Source organism: Mixophyes fleayi, chromosome 7 (genome assembly GCF_038048845.1).
Source record: "Mixophyes fleayi isolate aMixFle1 chromosome 7, aMixFle1.hap1, whole genome shotgun sequence".
Taxonomy (NCBI): Eukaryota; Metazoa; Chordata; class Amphibia; order Anura; family Limnodynastidae; genus Mixophyes; species Mixophyes fleayi.
Genome location: NC_134408.1, coordinates 7,719,977 through 7,738,638, shown reverse-complemented (window position 1 = coordinate 7,738,638; position 18,662 = coordinate 7,719,977). Strand labels below are relative to the sequence as shown.

Sequence of the window (18,662 nt, the reverse complement as noted above, 5' to 3'; positions counted from 1 at the left end):
CACACTCACACACACAAACACTTACACACACACAAACACACACAAATACACTCACAAACACACACTCACAAGCACACTTACATACACACCATACTTGCCAACCTTAGCAAACTCCCCGCTGAGAGAACCTAGGAGGTCTCCCCGAAATTTGTAGAGTCTACTGGACATTCTAGGACGGTAGGCAAGTGTGGCACACACAGACTCACACCTCACACTCTGACATACATACTCAGATATACTACCACAGTCACTCACAAACACACTCAGGTCAATGTTGGTACAGCACGGGGATCCTTCAAACATCACAGCAGTCTGGGGAAGGTGTAGACTACAGAGGTCCGGGGCCTTTAGGAGGTTATTCACCTCCAACCCCCATACCCTCCCTCGCCTACCCCGGGCATCTCTATAATGGGAGATTCCTGACCGGAGGCTGCAGTAGGAGGATTAGCCATTACTGGGCGACTGGAGGGAGAAGCTCCCAATTGGTTGGGGTCCTGGGCATCAGAACTCTGCGCGTCGCTGGGAGGGAGTCTAACATCAATCCAGCTACTGGGGGTCCCATAATCCTGGCCCACTGACACTTTGGGTCCCACTGGTGTAGACTATAAAACAAAAGTGTAAATTAATTATATCACCCTACGTCCCCATCTTCTGATGCTCACCTCACCCTGGCACTGCTGCTACCGTTTGTCTTATAACCTAACGTACCTAATACCTCAAACCTGCTCCAGTGCATTCATATTGCGACTGGTGACATTTTCCTTTATAATTGTAATATCTAGAGTAATACACTGTATGGAAAGTGCAGAATCAGGACCTTCAAGCAATGCATTACCTGTGTTACTATACCGCACAGTGCAAAATTCTAAAATATTCATATTAAATGTGGTAGTAAGAGGAACGGCTGTAACTTATTCATTGCAATTACAATAAAACAGCCGATCCTGCCCCAATTATGTCAAACGTGATAAAAACCTGAATATATTGGAGATGCACTAATTTGTTTGTTATAAAACTGAAAATATAAATATAGAATCTGTTCCATATGTCATTCCTATCATAGTATCGCCATTCCTGTATCGGCTCCTTTGTCCGTTTTTTCTGGCTGGGCGTATAGAGAGGGGACGTTCACTAATTCATAATTGTTAATGGCTAGGAAGAATGATCTCCATGCAAGGCAGCTGAGGCTGGGTGGGGGGATTATATGGTCTGTCTGCAGCTATAGAATCAGCAGATGAATCCTGGCCAGGGATAGGTCGGGGGTGTTGGAGCAGGTGTCTAATCAGTGGAAGGGGATTTGATTAATAAAACAAGTTATTGATAAACCTGGACGGAGACATCCCGGATCCGTGTGTCACTAGAATATATAATCGTCTCCGGTGTGGATGTGTGAACAGATCTGAGGGCGGCTATTGAAGCTGTGTATGTGTATTGATTACTGATCAGCTCAGGATGTCCGCATGGGATTTGTCACCATCGTCCCCCTCCCCCCCCCCTGGCCTGGCAGCCGCAGGAATATTGATCAGCCCCAGAGGGTGCGGGGGTCATTAACGCAGCTTTAGGCAGAAGCTGGGTGAACCCTTAACCTTTGAGATGGATTTAAGGTGGGGTGTTTGCTGGGGTCTAGGCTGTAGGGCGTGTTTGAGACATGAAGGGGACATTCATTGCGGTAAAAGGACAGTAAAGGACGAGACATGATCAGGAATAGGTGTTAGCTGATCACACATCATGTCCTGTCACAGTGGTGGTCACCTGTCCATCTGCTCACCCTCTCCTGATGTCTAAATAAATATATTCTCTCCATGACTGTCCATCTGCAGCCTCCCCATCAGTCCTGTCCTGCCTGTCAATGTCTCTACATCTTCAGTGGATTCTTCCCCTCTCTCTGCCTCCATCTGGTCCTCTCTGATCGCCCCTCTTCCACCGACAGTCTCTCCCCCCTTCTCTCTCTCTCTCTGTCTCTCTCTCTCTCTCGCACGCTGTCAGTCTCGGCTTGGTGCAGTGCATTGCAGAACACGGCTACTCCAGCAGAATGCAGATATGACACAAGAGCGGAGAATTAGAGGAGAGAGCAGGAGACAAAAGGCGGAGAGAGAGAGAGAGAGAATAGCAGGCGGACACAGAGACATGTTATCCATCTGCCCTGGGCTTTATCTGCAAGATATGTGTGTGTCATGGTGGTGTGTGCGAGGCCAGGGGGGCTTCTCCCTATTGTCATTGTAATAGGTCCTCATTCTGCTGCAGAGTAGATCCTGACCAATGTGCAGAGATCTCCTGATATATATATATATATATATATATATATATATATATATATATATGTGCAGAGATCTCCTGACTGGATGTTATCAGGACAGGATCAGACAGTGCTGGGTCTATATATATAATGTACGGTGATGTCCTAGATATATATATATATAGTGCAGAGATCCCCTGACTGGATATTATTATCAGGACAGGATCAGACAGTGCTGGATCTATATATATATATATATATATATATATATATATATATATATATATATATATAATGTACAGAGATACACTGACTGGATGTTGTTATCAGGATCAGACAGCGCTGGGTTTCTATGTATAATAAAGGGGGGATATTTGATTCCATAAAGGGGGATATAAAGCGTTAACTCATTGCTTTTGCCGGGACGGTTTCCTTAGTTGTGTGCAAATAAAAAAAGTTTGAAAAATAGATTTAATTTATTTTAAGAATGCAGTAAGTGTTTGTAAACAGTTTTGCATTAAGAATCCCTTATGAAAAGAGTGAAGCATTTCTCGAATGATTTTTTCCCATTATTGATATGCTGCGATACCTGATACATATTTCCCATAGAGAGGTGTAGTAACCGTATGTTAGTATCAGGATAGGAAGTTCTGTAGTAGTGACTGATAGTTAAACTTCATGCATGACGTGCGTCCGCCCTCACAGCCTGTTAATGTAACCCATTAGAGGGGGCTCCGGAGACTAATGAAATATTTACATGTCCTAATGCACTAGCCATGGTGGGAGCAAAAACATCTGTCAAACCGAAGTCAGCACCCGGTCAAACGTACAAAATTATTGTCTGATTATTACATGATTACAGATCTCGGGGCCTATTTATTAAAGTAACATTGCTGTGATAATAAGAATATTATATATATAAATATGATAAATCTTATATCTTATATTAAGTATAAAGCCTAATATAAAATGAATAGAGATATCTATTAGAATTGCTTGTTGCCTTGGAGCTCTCTGCTCCATTATTTTATTTATTGAAATGTAGCTGTGATATAAGATGTATCATGCATTATAATATCTATGGAAAATAGGACAATATCATACTTGCCAACTTTTCCTTGTTGGCTTCAGGGAGATCCTGGGGGAGGTGGCTGTGCGGGGGCGGGGCTTGACAAATCGCATCAATTTTGGCTAATTACAGCAGGGGGTGGTCTAAGATGATGTGATATTTGATTCATTAAGCCCCGCCCTGACACTTATCTAGGGAGGTTGCCCTGCTCTCCCGGGAGGTATCCCATAAATGCGGGAGTCTCCCGGACATTCCGGGAGAGTAGGCAACTATGCCGTAAAGAAGAGCAACTAATCAATCTCTAGAGACTGAAGTGTCTTTTACATTTCTGTCTCCATTACTGAAATCATGTTGTCTTACCTGTCAGTCTTTGATTAAATCTTGGTCTCCATGAAAATGGCCACCTCCATAGGCATCAATACATGGACATAGGACACAATTTCTGAACTGTGTCATCATGCCACAGATGGCGAAGCCAACCACGTCTTGTACTGGCTCAGCATCAGGGAGAATGCCAGACTCTTCAGGGAGTGAGGAAGATCATCCCTATTTCAGGGAGTCTCCCTGACATTCAGGGAGAGTTGGCAAGGATGGACAATAGCTATATTCATTTTCAACAGATCCCTACTGAAAACATATATTTATTTAGTCAATAAATTCTTGTTTACAGCGGTCTCCTATGGTAAGCCAATGTATTTTATAAATAGATTCCCCCGTTCAAAAACATGGGGACGCCTCTGGTGGGAAGAGCTGCAAAGGACCTGGTTATAAAGTGTCATCTACAGAGACTGGAGACGTCCATGTGGGCTGAACCAGTATGGTTGTAGGCTACCAGTACAAAGTGCCTCATTCATGCCTCAGAGTGCCTCATGCCTCAGCAATGTTGCTGGTTCACAGTGATCGGTATTCTCTTGAATATTGGATTAAACTATTTATTTTTGCACCTAGGGTGTGTTCCTGGTGCACGCCTGCTCCCGGGTGACGCCTCTGTAAAATATATTCGCTCGTTCAGGTGCGGAGGAGAAACCTGAGGATCCCCACGGTGATAAAGTGTAACCGTCACATCATTACAGCACATCAGGACTTTTACAGTGTTTGTGTCTTCCTTGGAGCGCGCCTGGAGACCCGACTCAAGTCCTTTTGCACAGAGGAAATGGGTGTATATCCTACCAAACACCGATCCCCACAAGTGTCCCGATTCCAGCCCCAATCCGCGGACCTGAAAAGGGGCGAGGCATATGGGTGGGTGTGATGTCACTGGAAAGTGTCCGTGATTAGGGTGCAGTTTGTATGAATTAGGGGGGTGTTTGTGTGAAACAGAAACAGGGCTTATATTGCCCAGATTTTGCCAGGTTAAACATTGGGTGATATAAACCACCAAAGAATTTGCTAAAAATAAGTAGGGATGTTCACTGACCCCATGTTTTTGTTTTGTTTTTGGACCTGTATTAACTTTGTGCTTTGATTTTGGTTGTGGATCTGTTTGTTTGTTTTTAGTTTTATTTTTAAATTTAAAAATTGTTAAAAAATGCTAAAATCACAATTTTACAACAACACTGCTACCCCTGTTTCTGTGTGAGCAATGGCACTGAGCAATGTCACTGGAGACTGGAGAGTGACAAGAACACTGCTACCCCTGTTTCTGTGTGAGGAATTGCACTGAGCAATGTCACTGGAGACTGGAGAGGGACAAGAACACTGCTACTCCTGTATCTGTGTGAGCAATGGCACTGAGCAATGTCACTGAAGACTGGAGAGTGACAAGAACACTGCTACCCCTGTTTCTGTCTGAGGAATGGCACTGAGCAATGTCACTGAAGACTGGAGAGTGACAAGAACACTGCTACCCCTGTTTCTGTCTGAGGAATGGCACTGAGCAATGTCACTGGAGACTGGAGAGTGACAAGAACACTGTTACCCCTGTATCTGTGTGAGCAATGGCACTGAGCAATGTCACTGGAGAATGGAGAGTGACAAGAACACTGCTACCCCTGTTTCTGTCTGAGGAATGGCACTGAGCAATGTCACTGAAGACTGGAGAGTGACAAGAACACTGCTACCCCTGTTTCTGTGTGAGCAATGGCGCTGAGCAATGTCACTGGAGAATGGAGAGTGACAAGAACACTGCTACCCCTGTTTCTGTGTGAGCAATGGCACTGAGCAATGTCACTGGAGAATGGAGAGTGACAAGAACACTGCTACCCCTGTTTCTGTATAAGCAATGGCACTGAGCAATGTCACTGGAGAGTGACAAGAACACTGATACCCCCGTTCCTCTGTGAGCAAAGTCACTGGAGAGTGACAAGAACACTGCTACCCCTGTTTCTGTGTGAGGAATGGCACTGAGCAATGTCACTGGAGACTGGAGAGTGACAAGAACACTGCTACCCCTCCTGTTTCTGTGTGAGGAATGGCACTGAGCAATGTCACTGGAGACTGGAGAGTGACAAGAACACTGCTACCCCTGTTTCTGTCTGAGGAATGGCACTGAGCGATGTCACTGGAGACTGGAGAGTGACAAGAACACTGCTACCCCTGTTTCTATGTGAGGAATGGCACTGAGCGATGTCACTGGAGACTGGACAGTGACAAGAACACTGCAACCCATGTTTCTGTCTGAGGAATGACACTGAGCAATGTCACTGAAGACTGGAGAGTGACAAGAACACTGCTACCCCTGTTTCTGTGTGAGGAATGGCACTGAGCAATGTCACTGGAGACTGGAGAGTGACAAGAACACTGCTACCCCTGTTTCTGTGTGAGGAATGGCATTGAGCAATGTCACTGGAGACTGGACAGTCACAAGAACACTGCTACCCCTGTTTCTGTCTGAGGAATGGCACTGAGCGATGTCACTGGAGACTGGACAGTCACAAGAACACTGCTACCCCTGTTTCTATGTGAGGAATGGCACTGAGCAATGTCACTGGAGACTGGACAGTCACAAGAACACTGCTACCCCTGTTTCTGTGTGAGCAATCACACTGAGCGATGTCACTGGAGACTGGACAGTCACAAGAACACTGCTACCCCTGTTTTTATGTGGAAAAATTTGCCAACTGCAACCAGTGAGGATTTGGGGGGAGATTTAGACGTCAGTGCAGATCAAGGTGCGTGATGTCACCAAAGACGATTTTGCTCTTGCCCATTTCATGCGTGGTATAAGAGGCCCAATGTGTCTAGGGATGAGTACTTTTTAATATGTTTCCATGGCAAGGACTCATATCTGCAGCTAAATTCTGACATCTGAATTACAATTTTCAGACTGAATAGTTTAATCATACACAGATGAGACTGTGCCACGATGTTGACAGTTTGTTTCTGTTATTTTGGAACCAAGTATTAGTTACAGATGTCCCTGATTACAGAGGTATGATACCGCTACACAGGTAACATTTAGCAAAAATAAAAAAACAATTGTTTTGCTCCAATTTAGTGGAGGTGGATATTAACTATGTTGTTTAAAAAACCCTCAGAATATTGTTTAACAAAGCTCTTCTGCTGATGGACGTGTAACACGCCTTTAATGAATTAGATTATATGTCAGAAAGCCAAATAAAATGGGAGATTTATTAATCACTTTGACACATAAGCCAATGATGAAAGCTGCTAAAATGGGCAAACAGCTTAAACAGTAAAGCACAGCTGTGTCCAGATGTTTGAGGCTTTGAGCTTCTGTGCGCTGTGCCTCTAAGGTTCAGAGAGATGTCAGATAGAGGAGCTCCACCATCAGCAAATGTATCTATAAATATAAGTAATTTAATGTGTACAATGGAGCTATTGGGGGTTAATAATGCATACTAGTAAGAGCAGAGGTTATGCCTCAGTGGTGAGAACGAGGTGTGTCCTTCTGGAGTGTTTAATAGCCCAGTCTCCTTCAGCAATTTATGAGGCAAGACGTTCCATCCCAGAACTCCACTCTTTAGCGCTTCAGTTACTTTACTGCGCTGAGAAACTATGATAGATATTTGTACAGCTCTGATTGGAGGGGCAGCCGTTCCATTAACTGATTACTCACGGATTCTGCATAAGCTGCGCACTTAGTGTAACAAAGTCATTTTATTTACATTTTGCAAACCACTGGAATGCGATTTAATCTCAGTGTACATATTTTATTACCGGATATAAGGCCTTGTAATGCTAGGTTGCTTATTCAGTATGAACTGAGGGTGTAAATAGTATATTTACAGGGAAAAGTTAGTTGTACTAAATACTTGTTCTCTTATCCCCACAGAGTAAAATCATTGGAAGGTGTTTTTGATTAAAGGATTTTTTAATTTTAATTCAATATTTTTTATCTATGTTTTTATATAGATGTTAGTGGTTCGGCCCACAAAATGGCTGCCATGAATATACTCGTGCAGCCAATCAGATCGCTGGTAACTAGTGACGTCCCTGCCTAGTGACTCCATAAGCTTACGTTGTTTTCGGGCTTTTCACTGTGTATAGGTGAAAGGTTCACTCTAAATGCTGTATACTCATTTCTGCCATTAATTATTTATATGTGAAGCAATGTTATTGTTTATGGCACTCTCTCCAACCGTGCGCCTTTAAATTATTGCTACTGCTTTATACATATAGGATAATGCACTCTCTACTGTAGATTATAAGCATATTAGTCATCTGGGAGTTTTGAGACCATATAATGACAAGGCAGCAAGTCTTATATATAGGTTACAGAAATCCTGGATAACTTCTACTATCCATAATATTTTACAGTGGGGGGTGGGTTATTCCCTAAAATACCCAAGTTTTGCTTATGAAGACTGATGCGATGACATCAGAATTCACCAAATATAACTTATGACATCACAACTCACCATTTATACAGATATAATTGACAGGACAGCTTATTTCCTGATGCAAATTTCAAAATCATCTTTACACACGTTTCTTGTATTGCATAAGTCTCTGCAAAATTGACGCTGCAACCCCCTGCTGTAGATTATATGGGTATTAGGATGCACAAGACGAACTCTGGGACCACAAAGTTTTCATTCGGAGCATAGAAATCGGAGGATGCTTAATATCTGCTATAATTTACAGTAGGGTTAGGTTAATTGCTGTAATATACACGTTTACGTTAGTGGTGATCTCAAAGCTCACCTGTTATACAGATAATATTTACTGGAGTTTATTCGTATATTGGCACTGCTTGTCTATTATACATTTCTGGTAACCCATCAGAGCATTATACGGCATTAGTTAATGTGCGATGGAAGTGTAGCACGCCGCTTCTTGATGAATTGTATTACAGGGCAGAGAGGCTAGTAAAACGGGAGGTCTGTTCGCTTTGAAATGTAAATGGCTGTACATGACGGGTGGGCGGTGAGAGATTCGGGACTCGTTGATAGAACATGACATTTTTTGTGGGGTTGCTCAGTCGTGGGTGAGTCAGAGGAAGGGCCATTGATGCTGTGAATGAGTCGAAGTGAGTGACTACGCAGGGTTACAATCGTTGGGGCTCCCCGCAGAGACAGCGACCAATCCCCCCCTTTTGTTCTTAGAGCCCCCCCCCGCCGCTCTCTTTGATTACAGCTTATTAGAACCTGACTCAGACTAAATTCTACCTCTGACTGCAATATTTTCCACTCGCACCCTAAAGTCCCACCGCACGTCAGGCCTTGGCCTGGGCTAAGAAGAAGGATTTGTCAATTTGTTTTTATAACAAAAAACTCTTGAATTAGATGACTAAACAAAACGTCAATTTGCTTATTAATCTCACAAATTATATCCGTTGCTATCTTCAGTCCTGCCCCAGGATCCGGCTCACGTTTGGTTAATTATTAAAGGGCCGCCGTCATTAAGAGCTTGTATTATTATCTTCCTGTATAGCCATAAACTGACTTCAAGTATTCTGCTTTTTCCATCTTACAGGAACGAGCGTTTCTTTTAATACAGGTCTCTTGTTTATGTTGGCAGAAATGCGTAAAGCGCACTCTAAGTTTGCAATGCGTTTTAATTAGAGACAAACCCGTGACTTTAATTGCTTGTACTTTATTGCTGTTCATTAAGTAGTGACACTAGTCCTGAGGTTAAACCAGAATGAACATTGTGATACATTAATTCTGTAAGAAAGTAGCACATCCCATCATGTAAAACATTTCCAGGTTTGTACATAACTTTGGATCACTGGGGTGATTTTGTTGCCATGAATGTTGATCTCTAGGCAGGCAGCCATGTTTGTGTAGCCTTGAAGTGACTTGTGTATAGTGTGTGCTGGGCTGTTTGTAATGATTGGCTGTTGTGTGTTAATGTCTCTCTGGTTCTGTGTCATGAACAGACAGCCATACTCGCTGCGGCCAGTGATGTGTTGTCTCTTCTCTGCCTGGTCCTGCTGCCTCTCCCTCCTGTCTTGTGTTACACGCTGTCTGTGTGACCTTGTCGGTCTGGCTGTGGTTACTGTCCTGTGATGTCTCAGCAGGGTTACTAAATATAACCCCCTCCCTTGGATCGCATTAACCCTTTAAATCACAATTCAACTCTTTCTGCCTCCCCCAAGAACATAATCATCTCACCTCTGGGTGTAATCCCTCTACTGCTCTGTCACTTTATTAAAGAATCTGCTTTTCATACATTTGATGCAAATGATTTATCATGTGAGGACGCAGCACTAGGAACCAGTGGTCACAACTTCACCATTATCCGTTCTCACTGGTTCCTAGTGACTGGATAGGCTGCACTCTCAGTGATGTCACTGGTTCCTAGTGACTGGATAGGCTGCACTCTCAGTGATGTCACTGGTTCCTAGTGAATGGATAGGCTGCACTCTCAGTGATGTCACTGGTTCCTAGTGACTGGATAGGCTGCATTCTCAGTGATGTCACTGGTTCCTAGTGACTGGATAGGCTGCACTCTCAGTGATGTCACTGGTTCCTAGTGACTGGATAGGCTGCACTCTCAGTGATGTCACTGGTTCCTAGTGACTGGCTAGGCTGCACTCTCAGTGATGTCACTGGTTCCTAGTGACTGGATAGGCTGCACTCTCAGTGATGTCACTGGTTCCTAGTGACTGGATAGGCTGCACTCTCAGTGATGTCACTGGTTCCTAGTGACTGGATAGGCTGCACTCTCAGTGATATCACTGGTTCCTAGTGACTGGATAGGCTGCACTCTCAGTGATGTCACTGGTTCCTAGTGACTGGATAGGCTGCATTCTCAGTGATGTCACTGGTTCCTAGTGACTGGATAGGCTGCATTCTCAGTGATGTCACTGGTTCCTAGTCACTGGATAGGCTGCACTCTCAGTGATGTCACTGGTTCCTAGTGAATGGATAGGCTGAATTTTCAGTGATGTCACTGGTTCCTAGTGACTGGATAGGCTGCACTCTCAGTGATGTCACTGGTTCCTAGTGACTGGATAGGCTGCACTCTCAGTGATGTCACTGGTTCCTAGTGAATGGTTAGGCTGCAATCTCAGTGATGTCATTGGTTCCTAGTGACTGGATAGGCGGCACTCTCAGTGATGTCACTGGCTCCTAGTGACTGGATAGGCTGCATTTTCAGTGATGTCACTGGTTCCTAGTGACTAGATAGGCTGAATTTTCAGTGATGTCACTGGTTCCTAGTGACTGGATAGGCTGCACTCTCAGTGATGTCACTGGGTCCTAGTGACTGGATAGGCTGCACTCTCAGTGATGTCACTGGTTCCTAGTGAATGGATAGGCTGCATTTTCAGTGATGTCACTGGTTCCTAGTGACTGGATAGGCTGCATTCTCAGTGATAAAAATGCAAAAGTCTTAGTTGCACACATTTGCAAATGTATGTTAGGCCACCCGCCACTCCACGGCGTTTCCGCTAAACCGTGAGAGTCCCATATATTTGGGCCATACATATGTGTGTTTAAATTGAGAGCTAACTTACCAAGAGGTACCCCAGAAGCTTCCAAATAGCAAACCAATGTCAGCACTCCCTCACAGCTACTGACACCAACATGCCTCTCAGACAAATACAGAAGTGGAAGTTGCTCAATCAGTTTATAGGCTCATAACGGGTGCTTGAAAGGGTGGGGTTATCCTGAAAGGAACAAACACAGACAAAAAAATCCCCCAGCACACTGCTATAGCCAGCAATGAAGCTGCCATTTCTACTTGTACATAAAAATGCAAAAGTCTCAGTTGCACACATTTGCAAATGTATGTTAGGCCACCCACAACTCCACGGCGCTTCTGCTAATAGGGTGGTCCTAACTCTAATCAGTGAGAGTCACATATATTTGAGCCATACATTTGTGTGTTTAAATTGAGAGCTAACTTACCTCTTGGTACCACAGAATATTTTGGAGGTGGCTATACTTAGGATAAATATTATAATTAGTGTGTTGTGGCGTTGGGTGCTGTTTTGGCCTTTAGCAGATCTCAGTGGGTCGGAGGGACTGTACAGACTGAGAGAGGTGGCAGAGAAGCTTTGAGGGGGACCCTTACATGTTTTATCTGTACTTGTTAATTATACAGACACCACTTGTAAAAAACATCTCAGTCCAAGTGCCTGTCACATGATCCTATATTTTCTAGTCATGGTTTTAGGCCCCTATGCTAAATATTCATCTAAATCTATATATATATATATATAAAAGTAGAAGTTTATTTGTTTGTAAGTGAATATCTTTCACGGCTCTCAAAAGTAACCTGTTAGACCACATTGTGACAACGCATCAAAGCGACAGAGCAACAGATATTGAAAACATCATTTTTGGGTTGTAAAGAATTGTTTGACTGCTGGAAGGAAACCTCAGCACAACGCGACATAACGACAACGCGACAAAGCAACAAATCTTATTTTTCTAAATAGCATTTTTGGTCTATTTACCAAATAGTTTACTGATATAAAAACTGCTGCACATTGCAAATCAGAACAGCGCAACGTCTGGTGACCCTGCTAATATGTAATAAAAGGCAAATACTATTGCATACTTGCCAACTCTCCCGGAATGCCCGGGAGACTCCCCACATCCGGGTAGGTAACCCGGACTCCTGGGAGAGCAGGCAAGTATCCCGCATACAGGAATTTGCTTGCCAAAATGACACAATTTGCGGTTAATCGTGTCCTTTTGGCCCAGCCCCCCGTCATAAAATGCCGTTTTTGTTGCAGGGGTGGGGCTAAAATAACGCGATTGACCGCGCCCCGCCTACTGCCGCCCACCAACCACGCCCCCTGCCCAGGTTCTCCCAGAATTCACTTTTCACTCTTAAGGTTGGCAAGTATGCACTATTGTAGTCAAATTAAAGACATCATTAATCTGTTTCAGATAATATCGGGTTATATCACTCTGTATGACTCAGCTCCTGATAACCTCTCTTCCTCATCTTCAGTGTCTCCCCAATCACTGCTCACCCACCCTTCTCTCTCTCTCCACACGCTCCCCCTCTCTCCGCAGGATTTTACTATCAGTCATGTTTGTGAAATTGGCCAAATGTTACGCCACCTTTTGTGTGCAAATTGTCGATTACTAAACATCCGTAGACCATGAAATAGCTGAGGTAATATGAATATCAGAGGTAGAAGAGACCAGTGTGCAGAGTATTAGCACCGGCTGATTCGTCGCAGTCGTAGTGTGCAGAGATGCAGGATATAGGCACGTAATAAGCTGATCATTATCACCTGCTCCTTCCTGGGCCTGTGAGACCGTGCACACGGCATCTTCCTATGTGCTTAAACTTCATCTCCATTTACCGAGTTTACTCATCCCTCTGTATTTAATTCTTGGTAAATGTTCATTATTTATAGCCATATATGGGTCACATTGTCTCTATTATTCATTGAATAAAGCATTTTTTTCAATGTTGATTTAATTTATAAATATATTTTCTGCCATTTTTTATTCTTTTAAATTAGTGAATCTCAAAACCCAAATCTGAGCTTTCGGTTCCATTGCCTATTACGCTATAACTTTCCTGAAGTGACAAGTAAGGGTTGAATATATGTCGCTGTGTTTCACGCCATTTTGGCTCCCGCGGTGCAATGTTGCAATTGCTTAATCGTGTCATGGGCGTTGAGGCAAAATGAAGCGATTTGCTATTTGAATGACGTCATCGAGTGCCCTGTCCCAATTCACTAGGGCTGAACTGCCTGAAATTCGGGTGAAGAGTGGACAAGTATGGTGCCAACCAACTAGCTGGCTTCTCATGTACATTTTAGAGACTGGGCCATTAACTCTTACTGCTCCGGAACACTTTTGATAAATTGTATAGATAGGTGATCTTTTGCGATAAATGGACATAAATAAAATCATCCTAATCGACACATTTTGATAAATAAGCCCCATAGGTCTAATGTGTTCTGTAAGTTATACGCTAATACAGGACCATTTTTCAAGAGTGTTCCAATTCGTGGGAGATGTTTTGTTTAACTTATTTCTCCGGAAAACATTAAATGAGACCTGTCACGTACATAGGGTGAAGGCAGCCTATACATTCACTAGGAAACGAGTTTAGTTCACAAACTGAATAAAGTGCAAACTCGTAATTCTCCTGGAATTGCGCCTGTTTATCGGCGAAACGCGTTCCAAGGTGCACGTCTACGTGACGGTTCTGCAGATGCCCGAATAAAATCAATCTGTGCCTAGTTTTGTGGCTTGGCGGACACTCCTGAAAATGCTCAGGGTGGACACTGTAAAAGCGTCACAACAACGTCCAACCCACTTTAGGGTCATTATCCACTTATTAATTTAAAGTGTCATGTTTTTGTTGTAATTTTAATGGTTTATACTCATCTGTGTCTTAAATGACTGATGAGAATGAGGGCGCTTTTGCATCGCTTAGGAGCCGGAGTCTGATGGGGTGGGGTGGGGTGCCCAGGGTACCCAGACCCTGCACAACAGATTTCCTTATTATCAGTCCAAAGGAAGGAAAATTTTGGTACCTACAATGATAACTGAGGACAATTCCTTGTTCTGTTATAAATAGCAAGGTTACATGCAGCACTAAATATTTTATTAAACCATATTTGCCTACTCTCCCGCATCCTCATGACCACAACCCCGGTGCTTGATGATGCGAAATGCGTTGTTGCGCAGCTGGTGACCGTCGTAGGCTGTAATCCTGCGCTAATCTAGCGTATGGTTACCACTACACCTGAGGGGGAAAGCCTGCAACATGATTGATGCCAGTAGGATGAGGGAAAACGCTGCAGAAGTTAGGAGTCATTTGCCAGGTATACCTGTCCGCGTCTGAGGAAATTGTCAGTGCATGAAATATTCTTAATGACGTAACTAACAGTGTTGCTGTTTGTGTAGCTTTTATTTATTTATTTATTGGTTCAGGGGGTCAGAAGCAAATGCAGGATTTGTAGAGGGGGGTTTCCACACCACGCCGCCAGTGGGCGTGACCAGCATGCATGGGGGCGTGGCTATAATTTTAGACAGTGCTTGGCTGCTCTCCAACTCTTCCTATCCCTATAATATACATGGGCAATGCTGCGTGCACTACTTTTAGGTGCACGCAGCTCTCTCTTTTCAAGCAGAGCTGTGTGAAGCGGGAGCAGGGTCCAGGCACCTCAATTATACAGTGCCCCAGGCTTGGAGGGGGGTTTCCAGACACTAGGAACCCCCCTCAGTTTGCCTGTGGGGGTGCTCACATCTCAAATAGGAGGGGTTCCAAGGAGTGCGCCCACACTCACCTGGGCAAGGGGAGGATTTGCATACATCTTTAGATATACAGGACATTCTTATGTGAAGGAATAGTCATTTGTATGATTAATCACACTATGCTTTGTGTAGTACAGTAGATTTTAATACGATATAAATCAAATAAAATGTTAACTTACTTTCAGAATTTCTTTAAAGAGTAGGTGTATTTATCTGACCCATGAATACGCTCATCTCACTGCCTCTCTCCTTATAGATTGTAAGATTAGACCGTAAGCTCTTGTGCGCACCCTTTTCTGCCATGGATATATGTATTGGTCACTATTTGTCATTTTGTAAAGGAAGGTTACTGGGTTGTTGTTTCAGGGAATAGTTAAAGGTTATGGTGAAGAATGGAAGAACACTCCATGTATCAACTGTTTATCTGATATCTAGTCCACACTGTCTGCCCTCTCTCTGTCTATATCTCATTGGGTCCCTCTGTCCATCTCTTCCTCCTTCTCTCTCAGTATTCTTACCTATTGTCCCTCAATTCCTCTCACTCTTCCTCATTCTGCCTGTCTCTTCCTCCCTCTCCCCCTTGCTGTCTTCCACCCTCTGCCCCCCGCTCACTCTGTCTCTTCCTCCATCTTTTCCACCGTCTATCCCTCTATCCGTCCCTCTCTTCCTACCTCCATGACTCTCTTCCTCCCTCTGTCCTACTCTTCCTCCCTCTCTGCCTCCAGCTTTTTTCCCCTCTATCTGTCCACTGTCACTCTCTCCCTTGCTCTGTCCCACTCTACTTCCATTCCTCTCTTCCTCCTGCCATCACTCTCTTCCTCCCTCTCTTCCTTCATCTTTCTCTTCTTCCCTCTCTCCCGCACTCTGTTCCCCTCTCTTCCTCCATCTCTTTCTCCCTCCATCACCTTCTCCCTCTCTCACCCTCTTCCTCCCTCTGTCCCTCCCTTTCTTCCTCCCTCTCTCACCCTCTTCCTCCCTATGTCTCCTTCTCCCTTCATCTTTCCCTTCCTCTCTTCCTACCTCAGTGAACTCTCTTCCTCCTTCTGTCCCCCTCTCCCTCCCTCTCTTTCGCCATCTTTTTCTCCCTCGATTTCCCTCATCTGTCCACCGTCACTATTTTCCTCACTCTGTCCCTTTCTACTTCCATCCCTCTCCCCCTCCCTCTCTTTCTCCCACCATCACTCTCTTCCTCTCTCCCTTTCTCTTTCTCTTCTTCCCTCTCTCCCTCACTCTGTCACCCTCTCTTCCTCTATCTTTTCCTCCCTTCATCACTTTCTCTCTATCTCTCTGCCCCCTCTGTCTCTCCCTCCATCTCTTCCTTTCTTCCTCCCTCTGTCCCTCTCTTCCTCCCTCTCTCAACCTCTTCTTCCCTCTCTCCTTCATTCTCTTCTTTTCTTCTTCCCTCTGTCCCTCTCTCCCTCCCTCTCTTCCTTTCTTCTTCCCTCTGTCCCTCTCTCCCTCCCTCTCTTCCTTTCTTCCTCCCATTGTCCCTCTCTCCCTCCCTCTCTTCCTTTCTTCCTCCCATTGTCCCTCTCTACCTCCCTCTCTTCCTTTCTTCCTCCCATTGTCACTCTCTTACTCCCTCCTTCACCCTCTTCCTCCCTCTATCACCCTCTTCCTCCCTCTGTCCCTCCCTTCCTCCTTCTCTTCCTTTCTTTCTCCTTCTGTCCTTCACTCCCTCCCTCTCTTCCTTTCTTCTTCCCTCTGTCCCTCTCTCCCTACCTATCTTCCTTTCTTCCTCCCATTGTCACTGTCTTCCTCCTTCTCACACCTTCTTCTTCCCTTTGTCCCTCCCTCCTACTCTTTCTTTCTCCATCCCTCCGTCGCTCTCTTCTTCCATCGCTCGCTCACTTCCTCCCTCTATACCTTGCCACTGTAAACTTCAAAAACTGAACAAGGATTAAATGAAAGCAAGCTTAATTTCATTTACTATCAGCCATATTAGTATGCCTGGCTCACACTGGGCAGCCACGCCACTATGACAAATAAAAAAGGTTTTATACCATTTTTATCTTGCAATGCATCAGCAAAATGATTACAAAATGATAACAATTGGTCCAAAATTCGTCACATCACTGTTTAAGGCATCTCTGCCTCTGCGCCTCTTCCTGGAGCATTGTTTTGGTTTGAAAAAAGTAATCTTAAGTAAACAACTTATAGAACGGAATGTACTGTTGTAAGAATAGCTTGGTTTATGCAATTAAAAAACATTTAATGAAGGCAGTTAATATTACTTATCTTTCCGATTTTCACATCCAGCCATTTTTACTGTGACACCCTCTCTTTCTTTCTCTCTCCCTCTCTTCCTCTCTCCCTCTCTTTCTCTCTTCCTCTCTCCCTCTCTTTCTTTCTCTCTCCCTCTCTTCCTCTCTCCCTCTCTTTCTTTCTCTCTCCCTCTCTTTCTTTCTCTCTCCCTCTCTTTCTCTCTCCCTCTCTTCCTCTCTCCCTCTCTTTCTTTATCCCTCTCTTCCTCTCTCCCTCTCTTCCTCTCTCCCTCTCTTTCTTTATCCCTCTCACCTTTCTTGTTGGGTGCACTTGCTGTAGGACTTATTTAAGTTAAGTTAGACAATGAACACAAGTGTCCGATTGCATCTAGATGCATTGTGGGTGAATGAGACCTTCTGATTCTCTTTCCTACAGGCTAAAGATAGCGATGACGATGAGGAGATCGTACACGTGGATCGAGATCATTTTATGGATGAATTCTTTGAGCAGGTGAGCCGGAAATAGCCCGTGTGTATTTCCATGGGATGACCCTCTGTAATGTAATATATTATATTTATATATTTGTAGTCTCTGAACATTGCATATCAGTTAATAAGAAAGAAACTGTACTTTGAATGATCCTGGTTGACCTTCTCATTAACCACCAAGTAGTCCTACTGTCTCCATCTCACGTTCCCCCTGAGAACACTGTGCTTTACATCAAAATAATATTCTCTTTTTCGCCTTGCCAATAAAGTTCTCTCTTACCTTATTTTCTTCCTGACAATGTTGTCACCCCCCCCCCCCCCCTTTATACCTACAGGTTATGCTTTCTTAATTTTCCCCTCTACCTGACAAATTAGTCCTCTAGATTATGACCCACCAATCAGGACTTTAGCCACGATCGATTCCACTTTACTGCCTCCCACCCAGCAATGTTCTCCTCATCTCTGTGTGTTAAACAGCTTGTTCGTATAAGCCAGCTCTGCCAGCGTCTCTGCAGAAGTCTGTGCGCGGGGTGTTGAGGAAGTCACCTGTCATTGTCACACACATGACAAATTAAAGTAATTACAGTTAAGGCGAGTCAATAAAGAGGTTTAATTCCCCGAACACCTCTCCATTAATATCCACGTTCCCCCGTCAGTGATCCGTAACCTTCATCTCTTCTTTCCAAGGATACGTTAAGAATCTGCTTCTGTCTCTACAGGTTGAGGAGATTCGAGGATGTATTGAGAAACTCTCAGAGGATGTGGAACAGGTTAAGAAGCAGCACAGCGCCATCTTAGCAGCCCCCAACCCTGATGAGAGTAAGTAGCAACAAGGGTAGGCAGTGAAAGTGTGCGGGCAGAGGGGGATGGTCAAGGGGGGGGGAGGCAGTTAGAATGTAGTTAATCTGTTTGTTAGAGGCAAGGTGGGATTATCCCACGTCTTTCCCAGTTTGAGTTTTTTCACAGAAAAACATAGTTTTCAAGATAGTTCTTTTCTTATTTGACTAATGGCCATTCTTGAACATTTTTTTGGCTGCTTGTAATCGGTTAACGGACACTGTTTACTAGGACTTCTGCCT

General features: G+C 44.1%; 1 protein-coding gene across 1 annotated transcript in view; it reads left to right on the top strand.

Moving 5' to 3' along the window:
* STX1B (syntaxin 1B) overlaps positions 1-18,662 on the top strand; it is a 51,614-nt gene that overhangs the window by 15,229 nt on the left and 17,723 nt on the right. The window contains exons 2-3 of the mRNA XM_075178878.1: positions 17,531-17,605; positions 18,303-18,402. Of these exons, the coding sequence (XP_075034979.1) occupies positions 17,531-17,605; positions 18,303-18,402 (175 nt within the window). The remainder of the gene's footprint in view (positions 1-17,530; positions 17,606-18,302; positions 18,403-18,662) is intronic.